This window comes from Pituophis catenifer, unplaced genomic scaffold (assembly GCF_029215685.1).
Source record: "Pituophis catenifer annectens isolate HBS135680 unplaced genomic scaffold, rPitCat1.0.hap2 SCAF_7, whole genome shotgun sequence".
Taxonomy (NCBI): Eukaryota; Metazoa; Chordata; class Lepidosauria; order Squamata; family Colubridae; genus Pituophis; species Pituophis catenifer.
The window spans coordinates 75,809,793-75,830,207 of record NW_027256887.1 but is presented as its reverse complement, the minus strand read 5'-3'; the positions used below and the strand labels follow the sequence as shown (position 1 = coordinate 75,830,207).

Genomic DNA, 20,415 nt, shown 5'->3' with positions numbered 1-20,415 from the left:
TATCCATCCCACACATTTTAACTGTAATATAATTATCTGTTTTATATCATTTTTCCATCCTACTCTTTCAATTTAAATCTCAGTATATTTCACTTTTATTTTTAAGCATTAGTGTTTAAATTAAAAACAACAACAACCCTAAAATACAGCTTCTGTAAGAGTGGCCACTTTGCTCATTGTAAGACTCCAGAAATAAGATACTTCCACAGTATAAATTCTGCCTCGGTTGCTGTTTACAAGGGAAAAAGTGAAGGAATTCTCAATTTTTGTATTTGATGTATTTTTTTTGTATTTTGAACAAAGAAGTTCCGAACATCTTGTCCAAATTAGTAATTTATTCTTGGTGGATGCCAGAGATAAAGAATCAAACACAATGCTAGACTAGATAATTAGATTTAATCTAATGCTAAATGCTAATGCATTTTTTAAATCAATAATCAGCCTTAAAGCACAAGAGGGAGAAAGATAAAGCAAGCTTCCACATTTGACATAAAGATACATACCTTCTTTTTTTGATATGTCTTCTGGTGGATCCATTTGCATGTATTTAGAAAATCCAAACCTGCAAGATTATGCCAATTACTTCACATGGCCAGCATTCAATATCCCCTCCTTGACATATAACCAGTGGTGGATTGCCTATAGAACCGGTAGTAAAACCGGCAGGAGGCTCCGCCCACCAACCCCAACGTCATCAGAACGCTTCTGCGCATGTGCAGAAGAGCGCGCGAGCGGCCCCATTGCGAACCAGTGGTAAAGGTAGGTAGAACCCACCCCTGCATATGACCGTAATAGTGCCTGCCCATTATGGTTATATGCCATGATGGTTACGAAATGGGTCAGGCAACCAACTCAATTTTAATTTTTAATTTTTTGAGACAACCAGACTGCAGCAGATTAAACAAACATTGCAGTTGTTAAGTAAACTCATTGTCTGCTATGGAACTATTTTGGCAAAACCATCATAAAACACAGTTACAGGACCATGGGACGCTGCCAATGGCCATAAATACAACCACATTGTGGGGCACCTGAAGTGTGGTCACATGACCCGGTGGGGGGAGGTGCAATTTAGGCACTTCAGAACCATGTTGTAAGTGTTTTTTTTTCCAGACAAATTGTAACTTTCAATAGTCATTATGTGACCGGTCATAAGAAGAGGACTACTTGTAATTCTTCAGCTTCTGGGAACTATTTTATGCAACCAAGAGAATCGATTGATGACAATTTTCCCAAAATGTGCCACTTTCAAGCTTCAGACAAGCAGTTGTATTCTTTTGCCTTTTGTTTTCTGATGTCCGAGAATTGAAAAGACTTATGCACTGTTAAAAAAAAAAATTCTGATTTAAAATAGTGAGAATCCATTTGTCAGGGATTTGTGGGTAGAATTGGTGGCACTCCTTCTGAGTTTGTCCCTGCCTGAGATAAATATTTCATAAGCATCAAAAATTAGATGATGCAGTAAAAAAACCCCAAAATTTTAATGGTGCATAAGTCTTTTCAATCTGCTTTTAGATTTAATACACTATCAGTCATTCTCTTATCAGTCATTGGCTTATGTGGGTATATGCATAATGGTTATCTTTTGAGAGCTGAATGCAACAAAATTTCATTTTAATGTATGCCGATTAATATACATTTAAAGTGACAATAAAGATTATTTATTATTTATTTATTTATTCAATTTATATATGCCGCCCCTCTCCGAAGACTCACAATGCATTTAAAATCATTATAAAAAACATTTAAAACATTAACATTTAAAAATTAAACACATTAAAAACTCATTCACACCATTCATGGCCGGATCTCGCTGGATCGCAAGAGCGAGATCGCAAGAGCGAGATCAATGGCCCCAGGCCTGCCGGAAAAGCCAGGTCTTCACCACTTTTCGGTGAAGATTCTATTCTATTCTATTCTATTCTATTCTATTCTATTCTATTCTATTCTATTCTATTCTATTCTATTCTATTCTATTCTATTCTATTCTATTCTATTCCATTCCATTCCATTCCATTCCATTCCATTCCATTCCATTCCATTCCATTCCATTCCATTCCATTCCCTTCCCTTCCCTCCCTTCCCTTCCCTTCCCTTCCCTTCCATTCTATTCTATTATATTCTCCCATTAGCCTTAAGGAAAATTCCAGTGATTGAAAAATATTTTAGCAGCCATAAAAAAAGTTATGACAGGAGTTTATTTACCTGTTTAGAGACAACTCACTTTCCTGGTAGATGCATTTGTTAAATGACTCCATGTGTGTCAGCCGGGTGTAGTCATTGGGATACACAAAGGACAGTCGTACCTGGAAACACCCAAAGAGAATTCAGCAGAGTATTTTGTTGAGTGAAGGACAAACAATGCCGTTATTCCCAAAACTGTATGTTTATTTTAGCTTACGTCCACATATATTGCCTGTGATGTATTTGAGTTGAAATACATTTCTTTTTTTGAACCTATGATAACAAGCATTTATTGTTTGAGTCATAATGTATCTTAAAGTAAGAGAAGAAGCAATCATCCCTACTACTTATTTGCAATCTTAAAAGTTCCAGCTTGCTTGCTTGCTTGCTTGTTTATTTATTTACTAGCTGGATGCCTGTGCTTCGCTACGAAACTATGTGATCGGGCGTGTTAAATTAACACTTAAAGCCTGAAGCTTAATGTAGAGTGTGTAACTTCGTAGCATCAGAGCCTGTTAATATAAGGCAACTGGCAGCTGGGACAGAGTTCCTTTCAGGTGGGGGGGGGGAGTAGAACGTCTAACTCCTTAGCATCAGAACATGTGAATATAATACTGTATATGAAATACTAATGATTTGATGGTCATTTCAAAAAATCCTTTCTTAGCGAGCACCTAGAAGCCAAAAAGAACATACGTGCCAAAATTCAAGTTCGTAGGCTTTACAGTTCTGGAGATTTTGTGATGAGTGAGTGGTATTTGGCTTATGTAAATATAGATTTATGTATGTATGTATGTATGTATGTATGTATATATGTATGTATGTATGTATGTATTTATTTATTTATTTATTTCCTTTTTTTTTTTTTTTTTTTTTTTTTTTTTTTACAAATAACTCAAAATGGCAAATATAACCAAAATATCTTCTGGATGCTATTTTCCCTACAACAACAACCCTGTGAGATGGACTGAGCTGAGAGAGAGAGACTGGCCCAAGGTTGGACTAAGGTTGGTCATGGCTAAATCAGGACTAGAACTCGCAGTCTCCCACTTTCTAGCCTAGTGCCTTAACAAGTAGACCACACTGGCTCTCCAAACTGGCTCTATGATATTCAAGCTTGGAAAGGCAATTTAATAAACCCATTTATGTCATAATATGTTAAAGCCTGTCAGCCAAATATTCACTCTTAGAAACAAACAAAACCATGGACCCATAACAAAGGTAAATTGGCATCTCTGTCATTCAAATCCTTCATGGCCTCCCAAGAACAACATACTGTACATATTTTTTTTTTCAGGAAAATTATTCATTCTACAGCCTTCCACTATGTTGGATTTCAACCCACATAAGTTGCAAATCAGTACAGTTGGGTTTGAGGAAGTTATCCCAAAACTTGTAATATTATTTGATTAACACAGAGATACTCAGGGTCAACCCTCTACATAATTATTTGAAATCATTCCCACTGTGAGCAACACATTCTATTTTATAGGATTTTCTAGTCCAAACTTTCCCAGTTCAGGGCACTATAGATGCACTGAGAATTCAACTGAAATTCCCAGAAAGCATGGAGTAGAGCCATAATGTCAGCATAAAGACAATTTCTACCAAGATTCTTTCAAATGGAAAATGTACTTTAAAAAGAGAGTGAATTACTGTAATAGAGGATAATTTAATGCAGCAGATTTTACCAATTAGGGACAGAATTTTAAGGTGTCATGCCATTTAAGTTATCATACAGGAGAAATAAGAAATTGTGCTTCTTCGCACTTTGGAAGTGTGAACTGGCCATACCAAAAAAGGTAACTTTAATTTCCAAACTTTCTGTCCAGTGGGATCATAATGGATAGGTTGGTTATGGTATATTATCAGAGGCATATGCCATACAACAAAAATTAAACTAAATATCTAAAATATTCTCTTTAAAAGCTTTGAAATAAAATTTTGGACAATATTTGGGAGTTTTCATCTGGGATCTTGAAGGATAAAATCAATGAAAAATAACATTGGACAACTGTAATGAACTTGTGAAATTTAAGCTTTTAAAAAACATTTTAGGAGGTCTATTTCTGCTGCCATCACACAAAACTGTATAATGAGGCCCATTGACATAAAAATTAATGTCTTCCTTCTAATGCAAGAAGGCTTGGTAAGACACAAAACTATTTTTTTATGGCAGCAGAGGAAGCAAATAAAACAAATAAATAATTAGTGAAAAAATAACAAACCCAAAACTAATGTGGAATACTTATCAGGACCAAATTCTCAAAAAGGGTTCAAGATTATACAACTTGTTGGTTGATAGACAACTACCAGATGATGCTATGTACAACTATGCTATTTCAATACAGTAGTGGCCAAAATTGTGGAAACCTTTTGGGGAAAGTGTATTTTTGAGCCATTTTGATGGCTAATAACACCACTTTTATTTGGAGTTTCAAGATAGTCATATTCCACTGCTGGAATGGCCTGGGAATAGCCCAGACTTTAACCCAATTGAAAATCTATGGAGCCGACTAAAGAAACTTGTTAGTCAGAAGCGACCCAGCAATAAACCCCAGTTAATAGAAGCAATCATTCAATCTTGGTTTCACATTATAACAGCTGCAGTACTAAAAGACTTGGTTCACTCCATGGGAAGATGTTGTAAGGCCATAATTCATGCTAAAGGTTACCCAACTCAGTATTAACTGACATGGTGATAATTTTTGTACATCTCGTTTTTTTCTACGGTGATAATTTTTGTATATCTCATTTCACTTTTCTTCTTTATAACTGCTATTCTAATAGCAAATCCTTCATAAAAATTATTGCATTACATTCTTGATTAAATTATCTTTCCATTGATATAAAACTTTATGATACTACTCCAAACAAAATGGTGTTATTAGCTAATTTTAGAAAAATACACTTTTCCCAAAAGGTTTCCACAATTTTGGCCACTACTGTATAAACCATCCCTTTATACCTTCAGTTGGCAATGTGCATAAACTGCAAAAAAGACTTGAATTGAGAAACGAGACTCACAAAATTAAGGCCCTGGTAGCGTTGTAGTTTGAATCCACTGATCAGATAACTTGGTTTGTACTGACATTCTGGAAAGATTCGGCGGATATGGGATTTCCTTAAGAGAGGCACTAAGGAGACAAAATAAATAAATAAATAAATGAAGAAGAGGCGATTGCAAAGTCTACATTTCCAAGCTGTCAAACATTATCTATCAAGCATTGAAGTCAGGTAGCAGGCCATCTTGAATCAATTTACCGCAGTTTGGCTTCCTTCGTTTCTGAATATTAGAGCTATGCAGAAACTTCGAAAGAGGTGATTTGAAAAGCACGATAGTGCCAACGAAGCACTTCAGCTTCCCCAATTGTCTCTGCATGTATGTGCCTGCCCAGCCAGTTTGTTTTGCTGGTGGTTCCAGCAGCAGAAGCATTGTCTGCGCATAGACAAACATATATAAAAGCCCCCTGTCAGCTTTTGAAGCAGCTGTGTGAGTCTTGTGAAGATCAGATTGTTCCAGAGGGTATTTGGGGAATGAGCTTTGGTCATTAGCAGGCTTATTTGGTCTTGTTTCTTTTTTGTATTGGATTTTTTTTTTTTAGAAAAAAAAGAAAAACGACTATTCTTGCCCTACTAATGCGGCTGAACTCTAAAGAAAGGTCAAGCAGAATATCAGAATGTTTACATTCATAAATTGTATCCCGGGGGTCAGCCTTCAGCATGTCAGCTGGATGTTCTACAGCCTCCTGACTAGGCAGCATCTGGTTTGCCCGAGTGGCTGGTGTCTGTGGGATATGGCCAACTTCATCCACTCTGAGAAGAGTTTCGTCTAAGAGATAAAGGAAAAAAAACTAATGAAGTATGATTGAAGTACGATTCCTACCAATGAAGTGTGAATTCCTGACCATTAGAACAATTAATCAGTGGAACAGCTTGTCTCCAGAAGTTGTGGGTGCGCCAACACTGGAGAAGAGATTGGACAACAAATTGTCTGCAATGGTATAGGTCCTTGATGGCGAACCTATGGCACATGTGCCAGAGGTGGCACGCAGAGCCCTCTCTGTGGGAACACACACCGTCGCCAGCTGCTCTTCTGGTTTCCAGCGTGCACATGCACGCCAGCTAGCTGGTCTTTGAGGGTGCCAGAGCACCGGAAAACGGTCCGAAAAATGGCCAAAAACGGCCTGAAAAGCGGCCTGAAAACAGCCTGAAAACAGCCAAAAAACCAGCCAAAAACGGTGAAAAAACCGACATGCATATGCCGGCCAGCTGATCTTTGGGTTTCCGGTGCTCCAGCGTGTATGAAGACCAGCTGGCCGGCAGGCATGCTCATGCGGGAAAAGCAAAGATCAGCTGGTCAGTGCGCGCATGTGCACCAGTCAGCTGGTCTTTGGGTTTCTGGCATTCCAGTATACACACATGCACACACATGCACAAACGTTCCAGTTTGGGCACTCGGTGCCAAAAAGGTTCGCCATTACTGGTATAGGTTTTCCTGCCTAAGCAGGGGATAGGACTAGAAGACCTCCAAAGTCCCTTCCAAGTGTGTTATTCTATTCTATGATAGATGGGAGAATGGAGAAATGATTTCTTTTCTTAGGATGTGAGGCAGTACGTGAGAAAATATGACATCTAGAAGACATCTAATAGTCTAGATTCGGTCTTCTCAGGTTGGCAATTTCCAGACAAACCAGGGCTGCAATTTCAAAAGTTCTCAGCATATCTAATGACCCCAGGATAGGAAATGCTGCCCTATGAAATTCTATGCTGTCTTTACCAATACTGGAACTCCAATGACAGGAGAAGCAAAAGATGTGAGCAGTGGTGGGATTCAGCCAGTTCGCACCACTTCGGGAGAACCGGTTGTTAACTTTCTGAGCAGTTTGGCAAACTGGTTGTTGGAAGAAATCATTAGAGCAGAGAACCGGTTGTTAAATTACTTGAATCCCACCACTGGATGTGAGGCATACTTAAAGGTCCCCAGTTGCTCTGTATCCATAGCCTTTCCGTGCACTAGAACAGATATGACACAGGGAGAAAATTACATCAACTCTGACCTGATATAGTTACATTTTCTCCCATTCTTTCAAACTTGTTACTCCATCTCTTCCACTCTGTTCTTAACATGCTTTATTCCTGTTAGAGAAGGCCCATATCTTGGGGATCTTATAGAGCTACCGTGTTTCCCTGAAAATAAAACCCTGTCTTATTTTTTTTTGAACCCCGAAATAAGCGCTTGGCCTTATTTTCGGGGAGGTCGTATTATTTTGCGGCACGTGGAGGAAACCAGAGGAAATGGCAGGGATTGGCTGTGCATGCATTTAAATATTTTCAGGGTGGGCTTATTTTCGGGGGGGCTTATTTTAGTGCATGCGCTCAAAAGCCCGATTGGGCCTATTATCAGGGGATGTCTTACTTTAGGGGAAACAGGGTACTACTGGAAGAGAAGCCACAGGTTGTGCCCAGGAGGTCTATTTTCCAGATCCAGCTGGTGTGCCAGTTGGGAATATAATTAGAGCAAGATGACTTTGCTAGAGTGACTCACAATCTCGTTACATCTGGACTTCTGTAATGTCATAGAGTGCATTTGAAAACTACAAGTGGTCCAGAACGAAGGAGTTCACATGTCGCCAGGTGCTCAGTACTTTGAGTATGTGACATTAATTTTGTGAGCGTTACATTGATTGTCAATGGGTTTCAGGGGGCAAATCAAAGTGCTGATTTAAATCTTCAATGCCCTTATATGGCATGGCATCTGGAGATCTTCAGAATCACCTCTTACTAACCAGATTTTACTAAGGTATCACTCGGGAAAATTGCTTATAGTGACCTATTCTGGTAAATAAGAGGCAGGAATGGCCCTAAATGTTGTTTCTGTAATAGCCTCAGTTTTCTGAATAGTTTCCCACTGGCCCCATTGTTAACTTTAGAGAATCTAGTTATACTTCAGAGAACTATAATATGGCATAACATCATCCACAAAGGCCTCAATAAATATCAAAAGGTTATTTCATCTCATTTGGTAGGAACATATAGTAAAGGACCATTAAATGGAGCCTTAGTCAAGAAACTGTACTGATCAATTTTGTCTCTTGACACTCTGTGAAATCTACCAAACATGTAAACATATTTAGAAAACATCTGTTTTCTGTGCACTAGCATTTGTGACAAAGCATTTCAGATAAAAAGGGACAATGAAGTCAGAGAAGAACGGGTACTGTTATTAGTTTGGTGGCATAGAAAGACTTACCAACATAAAGGGAGAGGAATTCAGAATCAATAATTGTAAACTTGGCTTCAGGATTATCCAATCTCCACTGAAAGAAGAAGACAGATGAATGAAGATTTTATAGATTTGTTAACTGGGACAGAAAACAGATTAATCTAAATGCACTTTAGCTACAGTGGCCTTTCGGAAAAGAGAACCTAATGATTTACTGACTTCTGGAAGAATACTGTTCAGGCCTGTGTTTGATTTTCCAGGTTACTATTTCTGATTGACAAACTCAAGGAAACTATTTCAGAAATATTTTGTACAGTTAGATTGAGATACAATTTGATTTGAAATTTTAGAACTTGCTTCACTCAGCAGAAGAGCTTTGCAAAGTTAATGGTAGAGAGTACAATTTAGTACAACTAAATTGAGTATGACCAGAGGTGGTATTCAGCAGGTTCTGACCAGTTCTGGAGAACCGGTAGCAGAAATTTTGAGTAGTTCAGAGAACCGGTTAATACCACCTCTGACTGGCCCCGTCCACTTCTATTCTCTGCCTCCCGAGTCCCAGCTGACTGGGAGGAAATGGGGATTTTGCAGTAACCTTCCCCTGGAGTGGGGAGGGAATGGAGATTTTACAGTATCCTTCTCCTGCAATGCCCACCAAGTAACGCCCACAGAACCGGTAGTAAAAAAACTTGAATCCCAGCACTGAGTACGACTCTTTGGCAAAGATCATATTTTCATTTTCCTTAAGGGGAGATTAAACGGTATAAGAACATGGAACCAACAGATTCTATTTGGGTCTCTGGAATGTGATAAACTTAACAGGATGTGAGATACATGCAATCTTTTCTTTATTTTTTTTCCTCTTTGGTATCTTCTCCCTCCTCTCCCTTTTCCACCTAGAGACACTTAAGGTGGTTTGAGCATTTTGACTAATTTAACTACTTGAGTCATTGTTGATATGTGAAATTGCTACTACTATTAACTTCACACACAATATTAGAAAGAAGATGCTTTCTCTGACAAGAAGAAATGAAAAAATTGGTCCATGAATTGGTTTTGTCTATTGCCAAAACTCCTAAGTCAAATCCCTGTACAGATAACCAAATACAAATCTAGCCAGTGAACTTACTGCAATTTCCACATGATCTGTTCCTATGTCATCCTGCTTGTGCAGAATTTCAAAGTAATATTTGTTTGCAGCTGATAATCTGTAAGGGAAGATCAGAGATTAAAAGCAAAATGGGTCTTTTGGTATCAGTATAGTGTATTAAAGTAATAGAGTGGTGCAGTGGCATAGAGGTGGAGCTCTTGCCTCACAATCAGGAAGCTGTGAATTCGATCCTGGGTAGAGGCAGATATTTCTCTCTCTGGGCACGCTGAGAATATATCTGCTGAACAAAACTCTGCATTGGTGACAGGAAGGGCATCTGGCCATTAAAACCCTCTGCTAATTCCAGATTCCACCCCACCAGGGGTTATGGGGTCATTAAAAGATGATGATGATGATGATGATGACAATGTATTAAAATTATTGAAAATAAAGAGGACATTTTGGACTAGTTTCCAAGAAAAGCATAAAACCACTTGTTCAGGGCAATGATGAGATTACCGTATTTTTCGGATTGCAAGACACACCTTTTTCCCCCCTAAAAGGGTGTGAAAATTTGGGTGTGTCTTATACACCAAATGTAGCCCCACCCACCACTGGCCCCCAGCCTATGGCCTCTGCCTCCCAGCAATTTACCTCCTTGCAGCAAGCATTTCAGCTTCAGCACAGCCTAATTAGCACAAGTTGATTGTCTCTTGGATTGGCCTCCTGACTCTCAGCTGTTTCTGGCTGCAGAGATTGCCATTGCCTATTGCTGCGCAGGCCTCTGCTGCTTACTGCAAGGAGGTAAATTGCTGGGAGCAGATTTTTTTTTTTCTTGTGCTAATCAAGCTATGCTGAAAACGAAAATGAAAGTAGAGCAGGCTGTTTGCTGCAATGAGGCAAAATTGCTGGGAGGCAGAGGCAGATTTCTTTTTGTTGTTTTCCTCACCAAAAAAACGTAGGTGCGTCTTACAGTCCGGAGTGTCTTATACTCCGAAAAATATGGTACTTTCTTCCCACGTGGGAAGTCCCACATGGGGCTGTTTTCTTCACATCTTCTCTCGGTTCAACTTTCTATCTAAGGGGTCCCATCACTAGGTTCTACAATATTTTGGACCTTCTAGGTGGTAAAGTTAATCAATCAGCCAGGCATAGTAATATTATGGCAGGTTAAAGGAGAAAAACACAATATGTTCTTTGTGCATGTTGAATTCCAGCGTATGGAGCAGCCAATGTACAGATGATTAAGGTGCCATATGATCATTTCAATCAACCCATTAATAACATGTGAATGTATACCTGGCATTTGAAAAATGTGGAAATAAAGCATGGCAGATGCTCTTTCCATACTGCTGGGTTAAAGCACTAGCCAACTATCCTTGAGTCAGTTGAAAACTACACCGGGGTGACATTCGGGGCCAATCCTTATCTGCTTCTTGCTCTGTGTCACTACTAAATGGAATTGTCTTAATAAAGCATGAGCAGTAAGAGTTCTCTTGCTTTGTTTTCTCCCTCTTCCACTCATCACCGGTTGGAAGGAAAAAGACTCCCATTATTGGTACTGCGAGATGAGTTGGGAGTCCTGGCCTCTCCGATCTCTAGGCTTCTTCTTGTGCCATTCCTTGTAGAGGCACTCTGTCATTTTGGGGGCGGGGGGGGAGGAAGGGGTGCCTTCAAATCAGTATTGAGTCTTGGCAACTGTCTGGACAAAGTTCTGAAGTTTTCTTGAAAATGTTTTTATTTTTTTTTAAAAAATATTTTTTTTAAACAAGCAAGCATACAAACAAACAATACATCCTTAATGTATTGTATTGTATTGTATTGTATTGTATTGTATTGTATTGTATTGTATTGTATTGACTATTGTAACACTCTCTACATGAGGCTCCCCTTGAAGAGCACCTGGAGGCTCCAACTGGTCCAGAATGCGGCCGCACAGGTAATTATGGGAGCGACTCGACGCTCCCATGTAACACTGCTCCTGCGTGAGCTGCACTGGCTCCCGGTGGTCTTCCGAGTGTGATTCAAGGTGTTGGTTGCCACTTTTAAAGCGCTCCATGGCATGGGCCCTGGGTATCTACGAGACTGCCTTCTGCCACCAATAGCCTCCCATCGACCAGTACGCTCTCACAGAGAGGGGGTCCTCCGGGTGCCGTCAGCTAGACAATGTCGGCTGACGACCCCGAGGGGGAGAGCATTCTCTGTGGGGGCTCCACCCTCTGGAATGAGCTGCCCCCAGAGATTCGTAGGATTCCTGACCTGTGTACCTTTCATCGCACCCTAAAAACATTACCATTCCAACAAGCAGGGCTGGCCTAAATAATAATAATATTTTTACTATTTTAACGGGTTGTTTTATTGGAATTTTCGGCCAATTGATTTAATAGTTTTAAATTGTTTTTAATTTTTATACTGTCATGGTTTTATTTCTGGCTGTACACCGCCCTGAGTCCTTCGGGAGAAGAGCGGTATAGAAATTTAATAAAATAAATAAAATAAATCATTCAGTGTTTCATCTGAGTGCATATTTTGTGTCTTCTACTCCCTCCTCCATCATTTTCATATTATATTTCTATCGTACATTTATATTTTCATTTAGATTGTTACATCATTCTTCCCAAATTTCTTATGTTTATATTAATTCATCAATTATCTAAATTTTTATATGTATCTCTTCTCTAACCATTGGCATAATTGCCCCCATACTTTAAAATACTCCGATTCTTCCTTTTCTTTAATTACCAATGCTAATCTATTCATTTCTGCACATTCCAATATTTTTTGAAAATGTTTTTAGGAGTGGTTTGGCCTTGCTTCCTGCTTCCTAGGCCTAGAGAGAATGAGTGACTGGCCCAAGGTCATCCATCTTTGTGTCTTTGTGCCTAAGGTGGGACTAGAATTCCTGGTCTCCCAATTTCCCAGCCTGATGACTTAACCATTAAACTAAAGTTTCAGAATTGAATACAATAAACAACTACACAACAGACTGGAGTTATAAAGTTGGTCGAACCACAAATAGCACTTTACTTCAGATGTTTCTTAATTTCCCTTTGAGAACACAAAAGCCAATTTCTAGAGCTTTCCATGGTGTCTTTGGGGGTGGTAGTGATGGAAGGCTGGGCCCATCCTTCCAACAATACAAAGGTTTAACCCAGTGGTGAAATCTAAAATTTGTTACTACTGGTTCTGTGGGCGTGGCTTGGTGGGGGGGAGGGTAATGTGACTGGGTGGGCATGGCCATTTTTTTTTACTTTTAAAACCATTTTTTACATTTAAACCATGTAAAAAAATGCTTTCAAAAGGCTCTGACGATCCCAGCTGAGTTGCCTGATCGTCAGAGGGTTTTTAAAAAACCCTCTGCCGATCAGGCAACTCAGCTGGGATCGTCAGCGCTTGGATCATCAGAGCCATTTAAAAGAAAAAAACTTTTTTTCTTTTAAATGGCTCTGGCGACCCAAGCTGAGTTGCCTGATTGGCAGGCAACTCAGCTGGGATCGTCAGAGCTTAGCTCGTCAGAGCCATTTAAAAGAAAAAAAGCCTCTGATGATCACGTGGCTCAGCTGGGCATTGGGGGCGGGGGCAGGGATTTTTGCTACCAATTCTCCAAACTGCCCGCCGTCATCGCTACCTACTCGCCCGAGCCGGTCCAAACTGGGAGCATTTCACCCCTGGTTTAACCTTTGCATTAAATCAGTAGAGTTCAAACTCTCATACTACAGCCAGCTGAGCTGATGAGCTGTACTGAAAATTCTGCATCTAACTGTCAAGAGACTCAACAGCAGAACATCGACAGATGAGACTCACTGCAGATTAGAGAGAAAGAAGCATATCTGCATAATTTCGAACCAGCCACTAAACACCTCTAACGCGATGGGTGGGGGAAGCATGATAGATTTTACAAACCTTGTGCCTGTCGCTGAATCTCGTTGCCTTAAAGAGGGAAATTACTCCTTTAACATTGCTATATCGAAGGATGTCATAAACCTGTCTCACTCATGAGTTAGGAACAAAAGGAGAGCCATCCCAAGAAAAATTGGTGGAAACATGATATTACCAGAACTTGTTTATGCCAAGGTTAGGTGCAAATGGGGAAATAGCCCAGGGGAAAAGGGGGGATCAATAATGTGGGATCCTTGGTGCTCTCTGAGCTTGGTGTTTTTCTTGCAGGAGTTTCATAATGAAACCAGGTAACATTATCAGTGCCAGCACATTAGCACTGGTGATGCTATCTAGTTTTAGTAATGTGATGTCTGCAAGAAAACCACCAAACTCAGAGAGCACCAACCCCGAAGCTCTTCTATTCCATTGGATCAATAGATGTGCAGAAAATTGTACTGCCAGCCACTAGGGAGCACTCTGAAATTATTTTGAGCAAGTAAAAACTCCACCTGCAAACATTTTGAAGTCACAGTGATTTAGAAATATTTAACACACGCACGCACACACAATGACAAAAGACTTGCAAACTGAGTTTAAGATAGGAAAGAAGATACGGCTACCTGGATTGCATCCAGTTGAGTAATGTACAAAACAGAATTAAAGATCTCAGTTTACTCACTTCACAAGCCTTGACTTTTGGCTCTTGAATTTCCCAAATTCACCTGGTGCTGTCCACTCTTTTCCAGTCTGAACAAAGATACAAAACATCCCTTTTATGTTAAGCTTCAGTTGCGTAAAGCCCGAACACATTTTTTTTTCACGCACTATGTAATTGTGTACAAGAGATTAACCACAGATTAAATAACATAATAAACATCTTCAACGGTAGTTAAAAACAGGAATGCTCTTGACTGTTACTTGCTCTTGGCCTTAGAGATGGAACCGCATCTCTGCCAAAGCCGGATGAGAGATATAAAGAAGAGGGGAACTGGAGAAGTGGAAGAGGTTATTCAGCTGCTAGATTTGCAATTTCCTACAGTGTCATTCTTGGCTGACCCACATTTAGATGGGTGCACTGTGGCTGTGACTGAGTAAATGGGGCCAAAAGGAGAAGAAGAGACGGAGCAAAAATTATGAGATATAAATATTGAACGAATGTATACAGGCATGCATGCGTGAATGAATGAATGAAATAAGACATTTCGAGAGCTGGCTAACATAGACAAAAGGCATGAAAATTTTAGAAGGTAGGATAGCATGCTCTTACACCTTTTATTATCATTTTTTAATTTTATAAAATAAAATAAAAAACCCTTGCTTTTAAAATATCCAAATCCTTTCTAAATGTGACTTCGTATGACAATAATCCATAAATGTGAATTTATAATGTTCTGCCTATTTTTCATTATCATCTTCATTTGTGTAACCCAAACATCACAAGAGAGTTCATTTTTGTAGTTTGATATCATGAAAACTAGAAATCAGAATCCCTATGGCCTTTGAATTAATACATCCAACACGTTATAAACGTATGTGGTTATGACAAGTAGCTGTGATATATATATCCTTAACTCTTCTGGAGTTCTATGTTACGTTGGGTGTCTGTAGAAAATAGAATTAAATTATTTCCTCATTTCATTTTTATAGCATTTCCCATTTTGTATCCTGCTACAAATCTGATAGTTGGTATCCCTGGTCTATGTAATAGTCCCAGGTAATTCTATAATTCTTAATACACTATGGGATACCATTCAAGAATATATGACAGCTGTCAGACCAGGGGTGAAATCCAGCAGATTTTGACAGGTTCTGGAGAACCGGTAGCAGAAATTTTGAGTAGTTCGGAGAACCGGCAAATACCACTTCTGGCTGGCCCCAGAGTGGGGTGGGAATGGAGATTTTGCAATATCCTACCCCCAGGAGTGGGAAGGAAATGGGGATTTTGCAGTATCTTTTCCCTGCCACGGCCACCAAGCCACAGCCACCAAGCCACACCAGGCCCACCAAGCCACACCATACTATGCCCACCAAGCCACACCCACAGAACCAATAGTAAAATAATTTGGATTTCACCACTGTCTCAGACATAAAGATATAATGGTTGAAGCATTAATTAACCTCAATAGTAAATTGATATAGTAAAGTTGTACTGATTTCAAGTGCACAATATTTATTAATTTGCCCCCAACAATCTGGGTCCTCATTTTACCCACCTTGGAAGGATGGAAGGCTGAGTCAACCTTGAGCCTGGTGACATTTGAACTGCCAAATTGCAGGCAGCCGGCAGTCAGCAGAAGTAACCTGCAGTACTGCACTCTAACCACTGCGTCACCAAGTGTATGTTGTATATGAAATAAAGAATTGAAAGAACGTGGTTGATCACCTTGCCTATGCTGGCCATCAGTTGAACCTCTGAGATGTTTTTTCCTTGGCTCAGCCAAAACTCGGCATTGTCATCAGCCCCAATCGCAAACTGAAACATACCTACAGAAATTTAAAGACAAAACTGGATTTAAAAGTAAGAAATATTCAAAAAAGATGGGCAATGGTGTTGCATGCCAGTGGAAGCAGAGTGATGTATCTTCAATAAAAAAAAAAAAATCATCTCTATTGAATGATATAATGGTGTTTCTTTAATATTTCACATGGTAAGAATTTGCAAAAATTGGAATAAATCAACTAGCAGTACAAACAGTTAAACCTTGTGGAATATATCTGCACTCTTAACTGATATTCAATGAGAACCATTTTCCTAATGTGATTTTTGATTTATTTTTAACCATTCATATTTTTACCATCTACCAAAGAAGTCCAGCTAGCATCAATTGTGATGGCAAATATCCATTTAAGAAGTTTCAAACACAACTTACCTTTGGAATTTATACAAATTTGTACTGTACAGGTAGTCCTCCATTTACAACATTTAGTGACCGTTACAACGTCAATGAACAAAGTGACTTATGATCATTTTTCACACTTAGGCTCATTGCAGCATCCCCATGGTCACGTGATCAGAATTCAGATGCTTGGCCACTGGCTCGTATTTATGACGGTTGCAATGTCCCGGGGTCATGTGACCCCATTGTGCAACCTTCTGACAAGCAAAGTCAATGGGGAGGCCACATTCACTTAAGAACCATGCTATTAACTTAACAACTTCACTTAAGAACTGTGGCAAGAAAATGGGACAAAACTCACTCAACAAATGTCTTGCTCAGCAATGGAAATTTTGGCTCCGTTATGGTTGTAAGTCGAGGACTACCTGAATTTTGGTGAGGAGTGTAAATTTTAAACAGAAAAGATAGAAGAAATGTAAACAATAGAAAATTTAAGGGGTAATAATACAGAACAGAGCAAGAGGTGATGAACATAGAATACTGTTTCTGTGTCCAGAAACCCATGATAACTCCAGATTCAAACATGAATCTGCAATAAAAATGACACTAAGAAAAGGACTTGAATTTAGTGCAATAGATTTAAGCCTATACCAATCTATGAGATAAGTTCTGCCATACTCTTATGTATTTACTCAGCAGCACTTCAGAATCCACATGTGGGCCTACACAAGGGAGTAACAAATATAAAGGACACATTAATAGTGTTATCTCAAATCTCTGGAAGTCTCTTAGATCCAAGCTACTCCATACTTGTAAAGTTATTCATAATACAGCCAATTCTACTCTCCCCTTACCATCCTTGTATGGATGCAGGTAACCAAATATCCGCAATCCATAGTTTTTCCATTTTGGTGATACTGCTAGCTTCTTCAAAGTAGTCCGTGTCTAGAAGTATAAGAAAAAGGAAATGTTAGCATTATTGAATTGAGCTGGAGTAAGATAAAGGAATGGAGCAGAAAGAACAAAAAGGAATGGTTAGGAATTATGAAATAAGATATCAGGGCTATTCAGAGAAATAACAAAGGGATTGAACAAAACAATGTCAGACTAGAGCTGGAAAGAACAAAACGATGTCAGACTAGAGCTGGAAAGGACCTTGGAGGTCTTCTAGTCCAGCCCCCCGCCTAAGCAGGAGACCCTACACCCATGATGGTGAACCTATGGCACACGTACCACAGGTGGCACGCAGAGCCATATCTGTGGGCACGTGAGCGTTGACCTAGGTCAGCTCCAGCACACATGTCAGCTGACTTTTGGGCCTTGTGGGCCAATCGGAAGTCAGGAAACTGGCCGTTTGCAGTCTCCGTAGGGCCTCCGGGGTGGTGGGGAAGGCCGTTTTCACCCTCCCCAGGCTCCAAGAAGCCTCTGGAACCTGGGGAGGGCGAAAAACAGGCCTACCGGGCCCACCGGTAACCTTTTTACCATCGTGTGCCAAAAGCGGGGAAAGCACGGGGGGGGAGGAGTCGTGTGCACATGCACAGGGGAGCGGGGTGCAGAGGGCACTGAATTATGGGTGTGGGCACACATGTGTGCAACCCCCCGCACTCCCCTGCTTTTGGCACACGGCGGCAAAAAGGTTAACCATCACTGCCCTACATCATTTCTGACAAATGGCAGTCCAATCTTTTCTTGAATGTCTCAAGTGATGAAGCTCCCACAACTTCCGACGGCAATTCCACCAATTTTGTGGGGGTTAGTGGAACTTGTGAACCCAGTCATTTTGGCTTAGAATGACCTGTGACTCTGTGTGAATCTGGTCAGTGGTGGGTTGTTCCCGGTTCGGCCCGGTTCGGGCGAGCCGGTAGTGGTGATGATGTGATGTCAGCAAACCGGTTCCCTATGGCTGTGAGCTGGGCCCTCCCGCCCGACCCCGTGTTATACCTACCTTTGTCGTTTTTTAGCCCAGCTGATAGGTGCAGCAGAGTGGATTGCTGCGCCTCAGTTGGGCAGAATTCTAATGTGGCTGTGCAGTTGTGCGGTTGTGTGGAGTGGTGGTAACACTGGTTGGAACCCACCACTGAATCTGGTCATGAGTCAACAAACCATGATTTAGAAAATCCTGAATTAAATGAACCCAGCCACTATTGGAAGACAGAATTCTTTCTTCATTTGGTAAAAGAGGAGAGTGTGGGCCTAAAGAAGTTCAAATTATTTTATTTTACATGCATTTTGAGAAGACCCAGCTCTCTGGAGAAAGCTCTAGCACTGGGAAAGGTAGAAGGAAAGCAGAGAAGAGGATGGCCAGCAGCGAAGTGGGTGGATTCAGTTACAATGATGATTAGTGCACAGTTGGAAGACTTGAAAGATTAGATCCTTGTACAGGAAGTCTATCAATGTGATTGCTAGGAGTTGAAAACAACTTGATGGCACACCATCAATCAATGGGCCTAAAAGGATACTCACATGAGGATATAAAGGAAAGTGAAGATTTCTCCTCAATTGTTCAATAGATCCACCACACCAGTCTTCAAAAACATGAAGATTTACTTGACCTTGGAACTGCAGATATATGAAAATGCAAGAGGTTTTTTTGTTATCAAAACGCCCCTATAATCTGTTACATTATTTTACAACAAAATGGCTAAAGATTACAAGATAAACGAGACGCTCAGGAAGGTTACAAGGCATCCTCCATGAAAATGTAATCAACTAGGATGATTGCAAGTTGTGATTCTCAAACTGTAGTTAGGGATCACTGGTGGTCCACATGGGTACTGCAGATGGACCATATTCCAAACACTGAAATGGTTTTGTTTTTTCTTTTTAAAAAAATGGCCAAAACCTTGTGGGATTCTCAAATCAGGATATTTCAAACAGGAACACAATAATCTTATTTAACCCAGTTTAATCTAAATTTGACCCTGCACAAACCAATTGTGTGAACTCTATGTGCTGGAGTGACAGAAGGTATCACTTTGCCAACCTTTGTCTTATGTTGTACTACTATTAATCTTCTCATCATTCCCATCACCCATCTCCTTCCACTTATGACTGTATGACTGTAACCTTGTTGCTTGTATCCTTATGATTTATATTGATTGTTTCCTAACATTATTTGATTGCTTATTTGTACCCTATGACTATCATTAAGTGTTGTATCTTATGATTCTTGATGAACGTATCTTTTCTTTTATGTACACTGAGAGTGTATGCACCATAGACAAATTCCTTGTGTGTCCAATCACACTTGGCCAATAAAAAATTCTATTCTATTCTATTCTATTCTGTTCTGTTCTGTTCTGTTCTGTTCTGTTCTGTTCTGTTCTGTTCTATTCTATTCTATTCTATTCTATTCTATTCTATTCTATTCTATTCTATTCTATTCTATTCGGAGATCCTTAAACATTATGGATGGCAAAGTAATGTTCTTCATAGAGGAAATATTGGGACTTGCAATTGTGTTTTATCTTATTATATATAACATTTCCTCAACATGCTGTCTTCCAGAAGTGTGTGACTTGTTGGCATATCTTACACCTGGGCTTGCTGGGAATTAATCCGGAATGTTCAGGTGAGTCAATAAAGGTTCAGATACCTATGCTGTTTAACTCTGATTCTTCAATCTAAATTATGCATTTTCTGAAGAAACTGCTCATGCTCTCCTTCCCTCTCCCTCTCCCTCCCTCTTTCTTTTCTTGGTGGAAAACCAAGCCCTTGGTTCCTCAATTAATTCGTTTGACTTGATCCAAATAATACCTAAATAAGTAAAATAATGGATCCTTTCGCCTTGGCTTTAGTTTCTTTCTTTTATCATTCAAAATTTTATTAATTTATCCAAATACAATATAAAATACAAAAATACAAAAAGCATTGACTTCTGACTCCTTTTGGTGCAGTAGAATAAGATAATAGCATCAACTTTTTACTTTTATATAAAAGTATATTATAAATAATATAAACTAGACATTTCTAGTTGTCTACAGGGGAAGAGCCTGTAGTACAGTGGACTAAAGCACTGTTATTAACATCTGCTGCTTGCAATTACTGCAAGTTCAAATCTCACCAGGCTCAAGGTTGACTCAGCCTTCCATCCTTTCAAAGGTAGGTAAAATGAGGACCCAGATTGTGGGGACAATAAGCTGACTTTGTATAAATATATAAAAGTATGAAGGCTATTGCTTAACGCATTGTAAACCGCT

General features: G+C 39.7%; 1 protein-coding gene across 1 annotated transcript in view; it reads right to left on the bottom strand.

Moving 5' to 3' along the window:
* The window catches only part of B4GALNT3 (beta-1,4-N-acetyl-galactosaminyltransferase 3), a 97,737-nt gene that overhangs the window by 15,442 nt on the left and 61,880 nt on the right, over window positions 1-20,415 (bottom strand). Inside the window, exons 4-13 of the mRNA XM_070947247.1 lie at window positions 18,680-18,775; window positions 17,071-17,161; window positions 15,763-15,863; window positions 14,059-14,126; window positions 9,540-9,618; window positions 8,438-8,504; window positions 5,873-6,016; window positions 5,212-5,321; window positions 2,206-2,306; window positions 510-562 (exon numbers count right to left, since the gene is read on the bottom strand). Coding sequence (XP_070803348.1) covers window positions 510-562; window positions 2,206-2,306; window positions 5,212-5,321; window positions 5,873-6,016; window positions 8,438-8,504; window positions 9,540-9,618; window positions 14,059-14,126; window positions 15,763-15,863; window positions 17,071-17,161; window positions 18,680-18,775 — 910 coding nt within the window. The remainder of the gene's footprint in view (window positions 1-509; window positions 563-2,205; window positions 2,307-5,211; window positions 5,322-5,872; window positions 6,017-8,437; window positions 8,505-9,539; window positions 9,619-14,058; window positions 14,127-15,762; window positions 15,864-17,070; window positions 17,162-18,679; window positions 18,776-20,415) is intronic.